The 18,354-nt window shown below is 33.7% G+C and overlaps 1 protein-coding gene across 1 annotated transcript; it reads left to right on the top strand.

Annotated features, from left to right (window-relative positions):
- The first annotated feature begins 9,247 nt into the window (after positions 1–9,247).
- On the top strand, positions 9,248–17,674 carry LOC140436592 (endothelial lipase-like). Its single transcript, XM_072525536.1, has 5 exons — positions 9,248–9,394; positions 10,491–10,864; positions 13,137–13,302; positions 15,147–15,489; positions 17,571–17,674. The coding sequence occupies exons 1-5, from the start codon at positions 9,340–9,342 to the stop codon at positions 17,626–17,628; spliced, it is 996 nt and encodes a 331-aa protein (XP_072381637.1). The 5' UTR covers positions 9,248–9,339; the 3' UTR covers positions 17,629–17,674.
- The last annotated feature ends 680 nt before the right edge of the window (positions 17,675–18,354 follow it).

Below are 18,354 nucleotides of genomic sequence, written 5' to 3'. Positions count from 1 at the left end.
TGCTTTAGAAGACGACATATGGGGCAACGCATATAAAATACCAATGAAGTCACTAAAGATGATCGCTATATACAAGTTAGATGTGGACCAGTGGCAAAGCTACTCTTCCCTACCAAGGAGGACCAAACCTTCTTGAAGGTCTCTGCTCCTGTGGCGGAGGAATTCACAGAAGAAGAAATAAAGACCGCTGGTCACGAAATCAAGACAAAGAAAGCTCCCGGCCCTGATGGACTACCATCGGAGGTACTGAAGATAGTAACAACAGAGAAACCAAGTTTGATCAGAAAAATATATAAACGTCTACTGCGGAAACAAGAGTTTCCCAGGGAACTAAAGAAAGCAAATCTGATTTTGGTTCCAAAGCCTGAAAAACCCCCCGATTCAGCATCCTCTTATAGGCCAATATGCCTTCTGGACTGCCTTGTCAAGTGCTATGAGAATCTTGTCAAAAAAGAGGCTGAAAGGCGTGTTGGCAGATAAGAGAGCTCTATCTGACCAACAATATGGATTCAGAAAAGGTCGATCAGCAGTCGACGCTGCGATCTGTATAAGAAACGCGGTGAAAACAAGCAAAAAGAAATGGGTGGTTCTTGTTTTATTGGACACCAAAAAAATCCTTCAATTCAGCGAACTGGGGTTTCATCGTAGACAAGATTGTCGAACCTGGGACCCCAGAATATATGTTTAATATAATAAAGGACTACATATCGCAAAGAAGCGTATGCATATCAAAGAAAATTAAGATGAAATGACTGTTGGAGTATCCCAAGGGTCAGTCCTGGGACTCACACTATGGAATATTTTATACAACGAGGTACTAGAAGTAAACAAAACACAAGGAGTAAGGGCTATTACATACGCAGACGACCTAGCTCTACTCATAGAAGATATGCATTGGGGCATTATAATAAAGTAAATAAAGCAATAGAAAAAACTGCGAGATGGATAGAGAGAAATAACCTAAAACTTGCAGTAGAAAAGACAGAAGTAGGTAATCATGTTGAGGGGACCACGGAAAAAAAAACGTAAATTTTTGGTTCAGAAGCTTCAACCTAAGACCCAAGAAGACCTTAAAATTCTTTGGAATCATACTAGACGACAAAATCGCATTCAGACACCACATACAAGAGGCATGTCGGAAGGCGAAAGAGAGGACCTCGACCCTTAATAAGATAATGACGAATATAAGAGGTCCCGGGTCACACAAAAGATCAATTATTCTATATTCAATCATGTTTATCTTACTATATGTAGCCCCAGTGTGGCATGAGATCCTCAACAAAGCGAAATATAAAGGCATGCTCCTTTGGACACAGAGGAAACCATTGACTAAGGTATGCAGCACGTACAGGACCGTATAAACCATTGTTTTAAAAGTAGTGGCCGGTGCTGTGCCGGTGCATATTCTGGCTAATAAAAGGGTTCGGATGCACCAAAGGGGCGTGCCTGGAAGAGGGCCCTTATTCCAGATGTAGTAAGGTGGTATGAGTGTAAACACAAACGTGTTAACTACTACTTCACTCAATTTATGACGGGGCATGGATCTTTCCGGTCTTATACATATAGAATAAAGAAGACCGAGGACTATCTGTGTTCCGAGTGTGGAGTGGTGCATGACGTGCACCATGTGTTATTCGTGTGCCCTGCATACAATGGGGGCCGAACCTTGATGCAGCTGGGCCTGGGGTCATCTCTAAGCGAGCCACATGAACTAATAAATAAAGCAATTGAAAACAATAGAATTTTTGACTTCATTGGTTTTGTGACAGAAACCATAAAACACAAGAAAGAGAAAGGGAGGGGATGAGAACAAAGATGATTTGTTTATTTTAGTGTGTCGTATCTGTCGGCGTCAGTGGGGTGAGCTACTATTCAGCTTCCACTACTAACGCCGAAACCTTAAATGAATTTTTAAAGAACTTGACTACATTAAAGAAATCAATTTACATAAGTGTTGTTTTGTTTCTACTTGTATCTAGTGTACGGTGTGTGTTTCCTTTTAAAGCAGCCTATTACTAAGTAATGGGCTAGTGTAAATAGAGCGATGAATGGAACTCCCAGCGGTCGCTCCTTCCTGCTCATCGCTTTGCACAAGGATGGTTCCCTTACAAACCAAGTCCGATGCAGACGTGAATTTGGTGGCGCGACTGATATGATATGACAATCAAGGAGCGCAGACGGAGAGCCACAGGTGGGAGTGATGAGTAAAGCTGATGGGTCAGATGTTAATGCTCGCTAAGAGCGGTCCCAGGCGTCGGTTGGAGAAAGAGGAGGTGAGTTTAGTTGGTGGGCGGTCAACTATGGTGAGGCGTAGTCGTCCGAATCCAACACACCTGGGATACCTTTCCAGAGGTCTTTTGAAGATTCTCACCTGCCAAAAAAATCATTGATAGTCCAGTTATTCGAGGCAAATTTATATTTTAATTATATAATACAAGGAATAAAAACATTGATATTGAAAATAAGAAAATCAAAAAATAAAAACTAACAACAATACAAAAACGTAATAAAACAAATAAACAAAAAATCAAGGGAGCAAAGGAATTGTCGATATTAATGTGCAGAAATAGAAAGATGAGAGAAAAACAGATGATAGAAAAACAACATGACATATTTAAAATTACAGGCATAACTAAACATTCTTTTCGAAATAACCATAGCTTTTATTTTGAAAATGTACAAATTTTAGTGAAATAACCAAATTATGATAAGAATATATTATTGGAAATGATTTATATTAAGGACTACTTAAGCTATGTAAGCTGAGTCAGGCACCTGCTCGATAGATTATATTACAATAAAATTTAAAATGTAATCCCTAGATAATCTTGCCACAATAATTCTCTATCTCTAGTTTTTTATTATTGTTTTGTTTTTTGAAAAAATGTTAAATTATATTCTCTAAGAACGAAAAATAGTTCATAGTATCAATTTAGTATTTTTATAATTCAAGTATTTTGTGAATTTTATTAGGCTCCTATAGTGGACGAAGTAATAAGGTATATAAATAAGATTGAAGAAAATACGTATTTTTTATTGATTTATTTAATGTCGTCCGAACCACTGAGGTTATGGACGACAACAATAAAAAATACATATTAGAACAAAGAAAGGTAAATATTAATTACATACTAACATGGAAGAAGATTGATATATGTAATTTGTGATACAGACTAGACTTTAATTTAAATATCTTTTATGCCTATATCCGTTAAAAACTTTATAATATTGTTTAGATGACTTTTGTCTCTAAGAAGCTCGCCTATGTCGCTGGAAGGTTGAGTTTACTTCTCGTTTCCTGAAAAATTTGACATTCGGTTAATATATGTTTTACTGTACTGTTGGTTTGACACTGGTTGCAGTATGGAGGATTGTCTCTTGTAATTCGGTAAAGATGTGTATGGCGGGTGTGACCAAGTCGAAGTCGAGAAAAGATGACTTGTTTTTTTCTAGGTAACACAAAGGCTTGTTTTTGACTGCCCAAAAACTTACGTCGGTCAAACTGGTAGAAATTTTAATAAACGAATAGCAGAACATAAAAGGGCTTTCAATAATAGAAAAACAGATTCTACATACGCACTTTACTTTCTAGATCATAATCATTCTTTTAATGACGAATTTAAAATTCTTCACATTCAAAATAAAGGCCTTAAGCTATCTTTGTTAGAATCTATTGAAATCAACAAATTAAAAAACACAGATATAATTCTGAATGACCAACTTGAGACAAACAATTCTCCCCTCCTCCACCTATTTCATTATAGACTATAAAGTGTAAACGCATACCAAAAATAGATCACTTAAGAAAGGCAATTAGCCGAAACAGCTGTAGTGATAAGAGTTTAAAATAAATTTTGTGGAAGTTTTGAAAACAAAGTTTTTAGTGTTTTATTGTTACAAATATTTAGATCTTCTTTTTCGTCATTTTTAGCGTCGTATGCACAGGCTCTGATAATACCTAATAAGGTTGAAATACGTATAAGCGGATGGCAGATACCCTGCATTGAAATTAAATCTAAAACCGTCTTTGTGTTTTATTTTGCTTTAGTTTTTTGGCTTTATTAATTTTTGTTGTCCACCTTTTGGTGAGACGTGTAGAAATCACATGGAAATTCCTGATCCTCGTTAAGAGTTTTCGCAGTACATGGTCGACCCTGCAATAAGAACTGCAGCTGCTGTTCAGAATTCAATGATCACCTGAAGATACAAACATGAAAGTATCTAGATTCAGCTACATCAGTAACTAACCGCTAGATTCTGCAATCCTGTCTGACTACTTAAAGACAACATCAGAAGCCATAAGTGTCATTTAAAAATGTCATTCTTTTTTTTGTAAAGCTATAGGCAAGATTTGCTCTGTTGATTTTAATTTAATATTAAAATTTCAATTTTTATATTTTTTTATGTATAATAAATATGATTATTTAATATCTTGATTTATTTATCCCAGCCAAACCCATTTTTCAGATTTACATCTAAGATAAGATGCTCTGACACCTAAGAGACTGAGCTAGACGAGGTCTCTTGTTGTGAGGTTGTGAGTTTTATTGTTCTACATTGCCATACCACTTTCGGAGGTAGTTATATTGTTATGTATTGGCACCCACCGTTTCTGATGGGTCGTTCAATGGTTACTGTTGTATATGTACGTGTAATGTTATGAAAATGATGTGGAATGTATTTTATGTTCCTTTATTTAACTAATTAAAAACATGTATGTGGTAACCTACATAACGTAACTCCGTAAGTAATGAAGTGCGTAACATCTCATGGCATCTGTGAACGTCCAAGTGTCATGTCATAGAACTACCAAAATGTCAAGTACATGACAACTCTCCTCCTCGCAAGGAAATGCTAAACTTGCAAGGTTAATAAATTAAAAACAAAAACATAATACTTACAAGTCCAGCCTTACAGGCTTTTTTATCACCCGTTGGTACCCTCATAGTACAGGGGCGTCATCTGAGCTAGCTGCAGTATTTGTAGTATCTAGTATGTATTTGTGGTAAGCAAGTTGAAGTATTATTTGAATTATTTACATCTGTATCTTAAACTGAACTAGACCATGATGCTGCTTCATTTGACACAAAAGTATTGTAACAATTGGATTATTACCCAGATCAAAATGTATCGGTTGTATATTAATGTATACAGATGTATTTTCCCCTATAGATCTGATTTGATCTATATGTCTCGTCCATATTCTTGTATCGTCTAACTGTATAAGGTAGTGTAATTTCCCTAGCTTACGTTTGTCTCTACCAAATTCCCATTTATCAGCATGTATGTAATCACGAGTCTCTACTCTCTCTCTTCTTCTTCTTATGGTGCCGTGCACCTATAGTGCGTTGGCGAATTATCTTAAGGTCAGACGTCTGTCTTTTGCGGCATGCAAAAGTTCGCCAGTGTTAGTTACGCCTGTCCAGTTCTTTATATTTCGCAGCCACGACATTTGTTTGCGACCTACTCCTCTCTTGCCCTCAATCTTTCCTTGGATAATTAGTTGAGGGATTGCGTATTTTTCCCCTCTTAGGATGTGGCCCAGGTACTCTCTCTCACACCTCTAAATTTCCTGCCTTGAGATGGTTTTCATTTTGTACAGGTGTTTTGTAAAACGGTTTCAATAAATCTAATGGTGTTCGGATCTCTCTTCCAAACATCAAATTTAAAGGACTTCCACCAGTTGTACTATGTTGGGTTCTTCTGTAATTTAGTAAGAATTTGTTGAGCTGTAGCTCCCTTTCATTATTATCTCCTTTTTGTGCACGTAGCGCTTGTTTAAATATTTGTAGGTGCTTTTGCTTTCTGTATAGCTTCCATCTCATCTTTGGTTTTATGTATACCATTTTTGTCAATTTTATATCCACAGTATTCAATTTGATTTACTAAAAGTTGTACTATTAATCTTGTACTTCAATACAATCCTCTGGCTGTACTAAGTGTTAAGTATTTCGTATCTTCTGAGCGTACTTCCATTTGTAGGTATGCTTATTGTAAGTCAAGCTTTATAAACTTATCTTCACCAGCCATGGTAGAAAATAGAGCTTCAATTGTAGGCAATGGGTATTCGTCTACCACTAAATTCTTGTTAAGTGTACTTTTAAAATCTCCAGAAATCCGTACTTGACCATAACTTTTAATAACTGGTACTATAGGTGTAGCATATTCAGAACTATTTACATTTTCTAAAATACCTTCCTTTTGTATCTTCGGTTTTGGTAGTAACCCATATGGTATTTTCCTAGCTTTTACAATAAAAGATGAAGTGTTTAACTTTTAATGTAGCTTGTAAATCTTGAATTTTTACAATACTTTCATGGAAAACTAATGAATATTTTGTAAGTAAACTTGTAAGTTTGTTATTTGTAACTTCAGATACTTCTAAAATGTTATTGAACATTATATCTAACTGGTGTATACCTTCACGACCTATTAATGGTGGTTTATCTGACTCGCTTGTTATATATGTAATTTTTAATTAGGAAAATATGTTTTGAAATCATTGAAATTTAATAATGTAACAGCTGAACCTGAATTTATTTCAAAGGATAGCCTTGTTGACTTTACTTAAGCCTTATAGCCTTTACTGAAATTGTAAATTTTTTCCCTGTAGTATGAATGATCTGAATGAATGATATATATTTCTTCTACTTGATCTACCTGATTCGAACTTTCACTTTTCATGCATACTTTGCTCAGATGGCCTCCTCATTTACATTTGCTACAGACTAAATATGTTTTATTACATTTGTTCGCAATATGTTGTGAAGATCCGCATCTATAACAAAATATATTTTTAGTTTGGTTATGATGAATTCATTTCATCATTTCTTTTCACATTTGTAGCTTGCATGTGTCCTTGTTTATTCTTGTCACTAAAAACTTTATTTTTATTAGCACTTGTATTTGACTTCTGTAATCAAGCTGCATCTCGGGTTAATGTCTCAATGCTGACGGCAACTTCTAATGCTTTCTGCATTGTAAGATCCTTGTATTCTAGGAGTCTGCTTTGAATATTTTGGTTTCGAAGACCAAATACGAATTGATTCCTCAGGGTTATTTAAATAATTTACCAAATTTGCAAGTTATAGCTGATCTACGTTAAGCTGTAATATATTCATTGGCACTTTCCCCTTCATGTTGTTTTCTTTGTGGAAATCTGCAATTTTCCACTATTTCCAATGGTTTAGGATTGTAATGTAGTTTCATTGTATTTATCGGTTCATCATATGATTTCTAGTCTGGTTTTTCTGGCAAAATCTTATCACAAAGAATATCATATGCATCTGGACCCATGTAGTGTAGAAGGTATGCGGCTTTCTTGTTTTCTGGTACTGCAAAGACATTGAATGCACTCTGAAGGCGTTGTAACCACCGGTCAAATTTCTTGGATATATCGTAAGTTTCAATGCTAAATACGGTGTAAACTGAATGGATTGTAGTCTCAGTCGTCTTATAAATGTATATGTAATTGTAAATTAGACAGAATTTGAATTATGCATGTAAATTATTTGTAAATTTTCACTGTGGATCTTCAGGCTGCAGTTAGGTTATGTATATATACTGGCCTTAATATTTATTCGACCGTCCTCTTTGCCAAGTTGTTTGATATGTACGTGTAATGTAATGAAAATGGTGTTGAATGTATTTTATATTCCTTTATTTCACTAATTAAAAACATGTGTGTGGTAACCTACATAACGTAACTCCGTAAGTAATGAAGTGCGTAACGTCCCATGACATCTGTGAACGTTCAAGTGTCATGTCATAGAATCACTAAAATGTCAAGTATATGACAGTTACACTGTAGTACTATCTCTCCCTGCTAACTTATTATTCTTCATTTCTCTAGTTGCGTTTTTTATTTCTAACATACTAATCTCTAGTTATAGCTAAGAGATTATCACGCTTTGAAAGCTAACACAGAAAAGTTTAACCTGAATATATCAGCATAAAAAAATGTTCCTCGTTATTGCTAGGGATCCAGTGAGATGCAAAATTGAAATAAAGGAAGAAATAATAGAACAAGTAGGTATCGAAATTCAACTATATGAGAACGCAAATATCGTAATATGAAAAGATCTTCGAAGAAACATACATACAAGCTAATAAAGATTTGTGTACGACCGATATTAATATGTGCTATATAAACAAGAGCAGAAACAAACAATTACAAAGAAAATCATAAGAACAACAGAGACGCAAACACTGAGGAAGATAACAGGTAAAACTTTAAGAGACAGAATCCCTAATAAACATATTAGATACATGTGTAAAGTCCATGATATCAAATGAGACGCCAAAGAAGACGAGAAAGGAATCTACACATTAACATAATGGAAAGAGAGAAACTTGCCCGAATAGTAACAGATGGAAAACCAGAAGCTAAAAAACCACAAGGCAGACCCCCAAAAAGATGAAGAGATAGAGGACAGTTAACATCGCAAATACTGCTAGTTTCATCTTTTTTTTTCTTGATAGTGTTGTTTATCTCCAAATATTGTATTGTCAGTTTTTTGTTTTATAGAACAGGTGTTCCTCGCTATTGAAACTATTGAACAAGCAATAAAGATATTCGGAACAAGTTAGTGCTGTTTGGATAAAGTATGATATACCCTAAGGTACATGGTATCAAAGAAAAGAATATCAAATAAAATATGTGATACTCTCCAAAATATGTAATTAAAATATATTCAATACAACTGAAAACGAAAAATGGGATGAAAAACAAACCACTTATTATGTGTATAAAAATAGTAAAATTTTTGAAATATTACACAGCTGTTAAATACCAAAGATAAGATCTGCTGATAGAATGACAAATATGTTAATGATACATCATATAGATACTTCCTATTATAACACAAAGCAAAATCTAAGGGAAAAGGAATCTAGCCAAAATAACAGTAAGTATATTGGTAAATTAGATAACAGCGGTCTTGATGATTTTCAATCTCTCATAGGAAAGAAACAACAAAAAGAACAACAATTAAGAACACCTTAATATTCATTTTAAAACATTTTTAAAACTAAGTTTGATTTATTGCCACCTATTTCTTTGATAATTTGCGACGCGACATATTAGGTAATAATTTGAAGAAAACACGCCACCATTCAACAACCACTTTAATACACGGGATATTGTGGATTATCAAATAATTTGCATTGAGCCTGTTCATTGAAAAGATAATCTAATAATGATCGTTAACATTTTTGATCACTACTTACGTAGATTTGTATTTAGTAAACACATTTTTAGAAGAACAATAGGATTAGTTTTATGATAAAAATCATATATAAACCACTGTCGATGTTTTGCAAACATCACTACCGATCAAAATGAAGTATTGCAAGATTTATATCAGTTTATTGCTGCTGGGAGCGTGCCATTTATGTAAGTTATTATTTTTATTTCTTATTCATTTAATATTTTTATATGGAAACTGTAAGGTTATTTTCAAATGATCAAAACTATGATGTTCTTCATTAGTTGGTTATCTCCAAATGTGTTATCAGTCATCTTTCTTCGTTTTTTATTATCAATAAAAATTATTTTGTTCTTACTGTACGGTTTCTTAACCTATTTTGGTCTAGGTGCCAGCTAGATCACCGTGGCCTTTTCAATTATGATGAGTCGACTCGAAGTTTTTTTTGTATTTTTGGCCGCTGGTTACGAATTTAGAGGGTGGATTTCAATCCGAGTGGTCAAAAAATTGTTATAAACAATATAATTTACAAGGCTTCAGCTCGTAAACTAAAATAAACAAAAAAAAAAGATTTCTTAATAAAATTTATTCATTGAAAAAAAAAAAGAAAATGGCGTTTACTAAACTTAAACTCAATAATTAGAACTCAAATTATTTTAAAATTAGTGCCAAATCAGTATGTTTTGGAGCTTTTTCGGTCGTAACTCGTATTTTCCACATGGAAATGAGCGTTACAAAGTTTCATTTTAAAGCTTAATTTAAATACTTTCAAACAAAATTTGTTAAATGACTTTATCTTTATTTGTAATAAAGTTATAACCGTTTGAAAAAAAAATTTGTTTAAAAGTATCATATAAATTAAGCTTTAAAGCGAGACTTTGTAAAGCTCATTTGCATGTGTAGAAGCCGAGCTACAATGCAAAAAGCTTCAAAAAATACTTATTGTGTACATTTTGCACTAATTTTACAATATTTTGAGTTCTAATTATTATAGTAAAATTTGGTAAACTCCATTTTCTTTGTTTTTTTTTTCAAAAAAACAAATTTTATTTGAATTTTTTTTATTTTACAAGCTAAAGCCTTATAAACAATTAAATTGTTTATAACAATTGTTTGGATCGAAATCCACTCTCGAATTTCATAATCAGCAGCCAAAAATACAGTAAAAAAACTTGGGCATACCCAACAGAATTGAAAAGCCTACGGCGACCTAGACTATCTGATTTTTATTTAAATAAAACAATATACTTATATAAAAAAATATTACTTGAACCATTTTTACAGTAACTGGTGACGATGAACACTCCGAAGATCTAGAGTACTTCTTATACGAGGATAAGAACGGCCATCTTCAAGTAGAGCGTCTCCTTAACACCCGACCAAACCTCACGTCGTCTTCCTCCGATGTAAAATACTATTTCTTCAGCAAATCCAACCCTGAAGAAGGAGTGGAGATTCACAGCAACAACATCGAGAAATTGGAAACGACATCATTTACAACAAACAGAGAAACTATTTTTGTCGTGCATGGATGGAAGGATAGCCATGAGGCAGATGTTAATTCTCATGTCAGAGAATATATACTCAGGGACCACGATGTCAATATCTTTGTCGTCGATTGGAGTCCAATTGCTGGAAAAGGATACATAACGGCACAGGTAAAACAAAAATAAATAATTAAAAATGTCATAACTTTTCAACGTTTGGCTTAACCCCGAACTGACGTAATCAAATAATGACAACGGAATATTTATAAATATATTTTTAATTGATACCCCACAAAAAAAGAATTAGAGTAGTGATAAAAAAGTTAAAAAAAAGTACCTAAAGCTTATCTAGGTGATGTGTAATTTTGGTATCTTACATTTGTTCGTCACTTTTAATCGCATTCATATAAACATTCAGAAATGGAATATATTATCGTATAATTATAACTTAATAATGATACATATATTTCTCAATTTTTCCTTGTGGATAACTCTATCCTCCATCGTTGATTTTTTTTGTCGTCTTTATAGAGGGGTAGTCTGGAATCTTCAAAAGACATCTCAGTCCAGGTCGCTGCCTGACTGACCTTAGTGCAGGATTCGTTCTTCGGACTCCCGGCGATAGTTCCCGAGGTACTTTAAAATGCCCTCTCGTCGCCGAGTCTAAGCCGAACGTCTACATGATAAACCAGACCCTCTTCTGTCATCCAGCGATCCGGAAGCGGAATGGCCGCTGTAAGGCCGGCATCGCTTCCAAAGCATTACCTTCATTAATTAATTCTCCATTCATCCACATCCACACTCCATTCATCAGCAAGGAGGCTCCCTGTCTCGTTCCAGGTAGCGCTTAGAAGACCCTCATCGCTCCTAATACGGCATCATTCTCAGATGGGCATTTCCTCCTTCCCTATAGTCTGACTCACGCATTCTAACTCATACAGTCTGACTTACTTTTCTAGCTTCAACTTCCAGCATCTTTCATTCTTACCTTTGCCGTTGGTCCAGCTGTCTTTCTTCCTCTTCTTTTTTCTTGATCACTTCATGGATATAGTTGTGTATGTTGGTCCAACCTGATTTCTTTTCAATCATTCTCTCAATCATTTCTCTTACTGTAATAAAATTCACATCTGTCTCTCTCTCCATTCTGTTTCTTTCTACTACCCATCTGCTGCAATCTAACAACGTATGTGTCATAGTGTCTGAGTGTTCACAGTATAGACATTCATCTGTGTAAGCCTTTCCTAACCTAGAGAGGTAGGCCATAAAACACCCGTGTCCTGTGAGCACATGCATCAGGAAATAATCCAATCGCCTGTTGCCACAGTCTATCCAATCTCTTATGTTCGGGATTAGCATTTTCGTCCACTGTGCCACATCCTCCGTGTTGTTCCATTCTTTTTGCCATCTTTCAATTGACCTTTTCCTTTCCTGTCTTCTCTCGGCCACAGTAAGGTTTGGGCCTCTTCTCTCATAGAGCTCTTTTCTTTCTACCGCCAAAACATGCAACAGAACACATCCAGTGATGGTCCACAAGGCTGCCGCAGACACAGTCCTGTAGGCGCATGCCACTCGCAACAGACTTGTTCTGTTCACTTGTCTCATGAGCCTCCTATATGCCGTTATCTCTACTTCCTTGCTCCAGACTGGTGCCGCGTAGATGACGATCAACTGTACCACACCGTGTAAGACCCTTCTTCTTTCGGATTTGGGTTCCCCAATGTTGGGCATCACACTTCCCAACGCAGCCACACTATTCGCAGCCTTCCGAACTACCTCTCGCTCGTGCTCCCCCCATTTTCCATTCTGGTGCAATGCCATTCCTAGGTACTTTACTTGTTTCTTGGGTGTTAGACATGCCTCCGCACATTGTAATTCAACACTTTGCCTGTTTCTTTTCCCTTTCAGAATGATGGCTTCGGTTTTCTCTGCCGCAAGTTTCAGTCCGTGCTGCGTCATCCATTTCTTTACGACGCGGCCTGCGTTCCGAACTTGGTATTTGAGATCTGGCTCATCGTTGAATTTACTCCTCTGATCTATGTTACCTTTTTTTTTAAAAAAATTCATCATTATTAGCTTTTTTCGACCATTTATCATCCTCATTCCCTTTATTTGCAGATACCATATTATATGCCTTGTTTCTATCCTTTTTAATGTTGAATGAATCCCGTTTGTGCGTGTTATAATTTATTTTATTAGGTATATGTTTTATTATTTATAGTTTATATATATATTTATTATTTATAGTATATTTATTTGTAGTTTTATCACATACAATTTGAAACCAATGAAATAGTACAATGACTATTAGACAGTTTTAATAATAGACTCGAAAAATAAAATATTTCATTTATAAAATGTTAGAAATTTTTAAAAATGTTTAAATATTGTTGTTGAAATTGTTTTGATAATAACATAAATTTATAAACATCTTAATTTTGTTTAGGGATCTATGCAAAAAGTTGGAGGATATGTAGCAGATTTCGCTAGATCTTTGAACGAAGAATACAATCTACGACTTGATAAGTTGAAATTTGTAGGTCATTCTCTAGGTGCTCATATCTGTGGAACAGCTGGAGCTGCTTTGAATGGCCAGGTCGACAGAATTGTTGGTAAGAATCAATTATTTTTAGACATTATTCTCATATTTTCTACCATTCTCTAGACATACTAAGACACTGTTTTTTATTTTATTTTCGCGAGGCTTTTTTTAAAAATGGCAGACAGGTGTCATTTGGTAAAATTATTTCAAACATGATCATATTGCACGTAACACATTTTATAGTTCTTTTTAAATTAGTATCTTACTACATTTTTATAGAATTTTGTAGTACAGTTTTAAAATTGTAATTCTTCCATGTTCAATGGTGACAGTGTGGAAAAAGTATGGATTATCTTGAATACTATATGTTTTCAGCTTTTATGGAATGCTCCTGAACGAGTCTATTTATTTTTCCAGTTTTATACTTTATAATAATTGTAGATTGTATATAACGAAGTATTTTATCTTCCTAAAGAATAATTTTATATACAGCACATCTATATGGCCCGGCGTTTTTGGATCTAGGCTTTGCTTCGAGGTACTACCTAACATAACCTAAACTAACATTTGTATGGTACATAAATATGGTCATCTTTAGTCCTTGTTGAGGTTAATACACTTTTTTCTTATTAATTTCAATAGTTGTTTTCGGACTTCAGAAGTAGAACCTACACTAGAATAAACTTTCATAGTTTGCAAATAATTTGGCACACGTTATTCCTTTTCTTGACTTGTTTTATTACTTCTACTACCTACTTTTTCCTGATTTTCGTCTTTGATTGGAATGTCCAATACTGCAGGGTTTTCTTCTCCACACTCAGAACGCCTCATTCAAATATATTTTGAAGAGTGTATCTGCTATTCTGCAGCCTTGCTTGAGACCCTTACTAATAGGAATTTCTCTAGTTAATTTAAAATTAATGGGTAAATCCCAGTAGTTGGCTGTATACCATGTTAAAAAACTAATACAGAAGTGAAAAACTTCAAAATTTGTATATTTTTATAAAAACATGTAACTGTTATTGTAATAAAACTTGTTAAAAGTGTGGTCCAAAAATTAGAGACGCATAACGTTTTCGATCTAGCTCAAATCATCCTCAGTGCATTATTTTGGTACTTGTAGTAACCACTAAAATTGCAGTGGAGACATCAATATTTGGTTTACATATTTAATTTAAAATATAATGCGACCCTAGGTCGATCACAATGGTTGTAAATGTTAATACTTAAAGAGCAACATGCTTCCTTGCTCGACTTGGTTGCTCGACGTGGTTCTTCAAGTTCCATTTTCCGACAGGTCAGTTCAATTTTAGTGTTAGCTACAGGTACCAAAATAATGCACTGAAGATAATCTAAGCTAGATCGAAAACTTTATGTATCTCTGATTTTTGGACGACACTTTTAATTAAATGTTTTAATACCAATATACAAATTTTGAAGTTTTTTGCTTCTGTGTTAGTTTTCTAGTTAATTTGTTCTCAGTTTTAATGTTTACCGTCATATTTTTGTAAAGCTGTTGTACTGCTTTTATATTTCTTTTATTTATTCCTTGTTTTTCCATTGCTACTCAGAGCATTGAAAGTAGTAACCTATCGAATACCTTTGTCAGATCTATAAAACTACATGAGTTAAAAGGTTATGGACTAATCTTTTTCCAAAAACCTGCTTTAGAGAAAATATACTGTCTATACAGGATCTGCCTGTCAGAAACCATTTTGTTCTTCTACATCTGTCATCTCTTTTTCAATTTTATTTTTTATTATTTTTCCATTTCATTATTCCATAAAATTTTATTTAAACTTTAATAGCATTCACGTTACAAATTATTTAAAAGTGTCCGGGTTTTTTTGTAAAGCAATATAATAAAGAAAATTGAACCAAAACAAAAATTAGCTTAATAATATCTTTTTTCAGGTTTAGATCCAGCTGGTCCCCTATTCAAAGACTACAACACAGACAACCGTTTAGATGCTGATGATGCAAAACATGTTCAAATTATTCACACGAATGGAGGAAAGATGGGATATTATGCTCCATGTGGAGATTCTGACTTTTATCCTAATGGAGGAAAATCACAACCAGGTTGTGGACTTGATATAGGTGGCAATTGTGCTCACTCAAGGTCATACCAAATATACGCCGAATCATTGACTAGCAAAGACTTTGTTGGGCAGCAATGCAATAGCTATTCGGATTATGAGAAGGGTAAATGTACCGGACCTACAGCTAGCATGGGAATGTTCAAAATTGATAAAAAGTGAGTATCTGTATTGTCTAATATCAATTGATTAGAATTGAAATACATAAAAATGAAAAGGAAACAAAAGGAAAACTCAATACATTAACGTTAAATGAATGTCGATAATTAAGATTAAAAAAGCTTCAAAGATAAAAATAAATAGTGCCTAATAAGAATTCTGACCAAGAATTCATTACTGGTAGTAGATTACATTGGAAGATACACAGGAAAAACCAAGAATGCATTGAATATCTGGAATAAGAAAAAAAAAATAAAGGAGAAGGGGAAAAGCATTAAAAAAATTAAATAGAACGGACAAATTCCGAAGCTAAATATGTGAGAAGTAGAAAGGAAAATAAACAGATGGATATGATAAAAATAATTCGTTGGTTTGGATACTTATAAGTCTGCTAAAAACTGTAAAGAGAATGTTAGTACTACAGAAAACGATCATATATAAATATTATCTTTTAATAAACAGGTGTTCCAGAGAGGATAACAAGTGGTATAGCAAAAAAAAGTGAAGAAAATTATTAAAATCTTTCAAGCCATGCATTCTTCAGACCTGTATATAAGTTTTAAAATACATAGAAGTATTTTATAACTTAATAAGGCAAACTATACATATATTGTAATCAAATAGTTGCTGCTGTGAACCCATATTACTTTTCTAACACACCAAATATCTCTAATTGCCTTCTTGATGTTAGTTCCCAGCTTGTTTTTTGTCTTTTACGTTTCCTCCTCTCGGTTGGTTTCCAATTCCACATTACTTTTAAAAGTAGCAACTTGTTGTCCTTGTATATGTTTTCCACTGTTTTATTGATGTCTACTGGTATAATTTTTATATATTAGATGTATTGTATATTGTTTTTGTACTTTTTACGTGTTTACCATATAAGGTATACCACCATAGTTAGCGTTTTTATGATCTCTTTCTCTAAAAAAATTAACATTATTGCTGTTTTCCATACGTCCTGTGCCCTATTTTGTGTAATGATACTTAGACAGACCTTGAATTTATTTAATAAGTAAATTTTCTAAATATAACTTTACGATTTAGTCTTCACCTGGTTATTTTCGGTTTTTAAGTATTCTGTGTGTTTCTTCAACGTGTTGATCTATAAATGTAATTTCATTTGTAGTTATATTTGATGTATTATGCAAAATGTTTTCGGGCTCTTTTCTTGAAGATATTTGTAAGGTATGAAATCAAATTCACAATACTTTGTTAATAATATGCCTATACAATAAACCTCCATATTTTGTTTTTGTTTGTTACAGAAGTCTGACTCTAATATAACTGCCTACAAGTGGTCTGTTTTTATTACATCTTTTTGGGATTCCTTTCTTATATTTCTCGTACGGTTCTGTGTTTTCAATAGTTCGCGTCTCATAAAAGCTTTATTCTTCTAGCGGAGCTTTTTTTTAACGTTTTGATCTGCCGCTTTTTGTATTTTTTCTACTTCTTGCATTTTTACTTTATCTTTATCAGGATTGTTTCCTTGACATTTAAATCCTTAATTAGATTGAAGTTAATATTATCTTCTAGTCATATTTGGTATACTAATTTTATCGGTATTCTCTGTAAATTCTCTAATTTTAGTTCAGTTTTCAACTTTATTGTCCTACATCAATTTTATTTTATATGATCCCGGGTAGAGAGCAAGCCTATTTCAGGAGAAAGACTCCGTACTTGCGAGCCACGCTTGTCTCTCAATTCCTTACTGAGACGAATTATATCCCGTTTTTTATCCTTCCAAAATCCCGGTACCTATTTGCTATTTCTCGCTGGTGAAGGGCATTAGCGATCATCAGTACTGAATATTTACTGAAGTCCCATATATACTGAAGTTAGCTCCAGAGGCTCCCTGCTAATCTTAACTGGAAAGAAATGAGAGAAACTACGTCCAAAAATAGATCGAACAAAACATGGCAATGGCGAATAATGAAACTGCCCTATGTTTTTAAAAATGTCCGACGGTTAATATCAATTTGCTATAAATTAGATTTAAGGAAGTTACATTAGCTTATATCTGTTTGTACTTACTTTTTAAATGATACAAAATTTATTATTTATTTGTTTTTATTTGTTTTAGTGCCGCTGGTTCCTACTACCTTAAAACCAACAAGCAATCCCCATTTGCTCAAGGTTAAAAGTGTTTATTGTAATAAATAATTATTCAATATAATTTAAAATAAATGCCTGATTTTTATTTTAATCGTGATGCAACTATAAACGTAAATAGAAATAGATTTAGTACACTAATGCAATTTTTCATTTCAAACTACTAATATATCTGAAGGATAATTTGATATAACAAAAATATTTAGTGCTATAAGTAGCAGATTAGTAGATCTGCCGAAAAGATAGAATTATCATGTGAACGGCTTGCGCTAGTTACGTGTTGATTTCCCCAAGTTTAATTTGAACCAGTCAAGAAAAGAGACACAATTCTTGCTGTGGGTGCGGTAAACCATATGAATATTGAAAACTGTAATTCTATTTGTCATTGTGATAATAAACTAATAGGTAAGTTGGAGGTTTGAAATTATAAATATAAAGTGTCTGGAAAAAGCTGATCAAAGTTGATAATAAACAGCTTTTCGTGCAGAATACTTATTGAATTGAGCACGTTGCTCAAGTCAGTAGGCTTTATTGGGGGTGGGTAACGGTATAGACGGTAAAAAAATGCAGATCAAAAACAAATAGATAATAAATAGATAACAAAATATCACAGCTTAAGAAAGAAAAACAAGAAACACGGAGTACAGCAAAACTGTAGAACAAAATGGGCGTCAATAAGTTTTAACCTGAAACTTATGAAGAAATAAAAAAAATAAACTAAACAAACATTTCTCTCAAAAACATCGGACAAACAT

The sequence above is a fragment of the Diabrotica undecimpunctata genome, chromosome 3 (assembly GCF_040954645.1).
Source record: "Diabrotica undecimpunctata isolate CICGRU chromosome 3, icDiaUnde3, whole genome shotgun sequence".
Taxonomy (NCBI): domain Eukaryota; kingdom Metazoa; phylum Arthropoda; class Insecta; order Coleoptera; family Chrysomelidae; genus Diabrotica; species Diabrotica undecimpunctata.
Note: the sequence above shows the minus strand (reverse complement) of the source record. Positions and strands in the feature narration are given on the sequence as shown.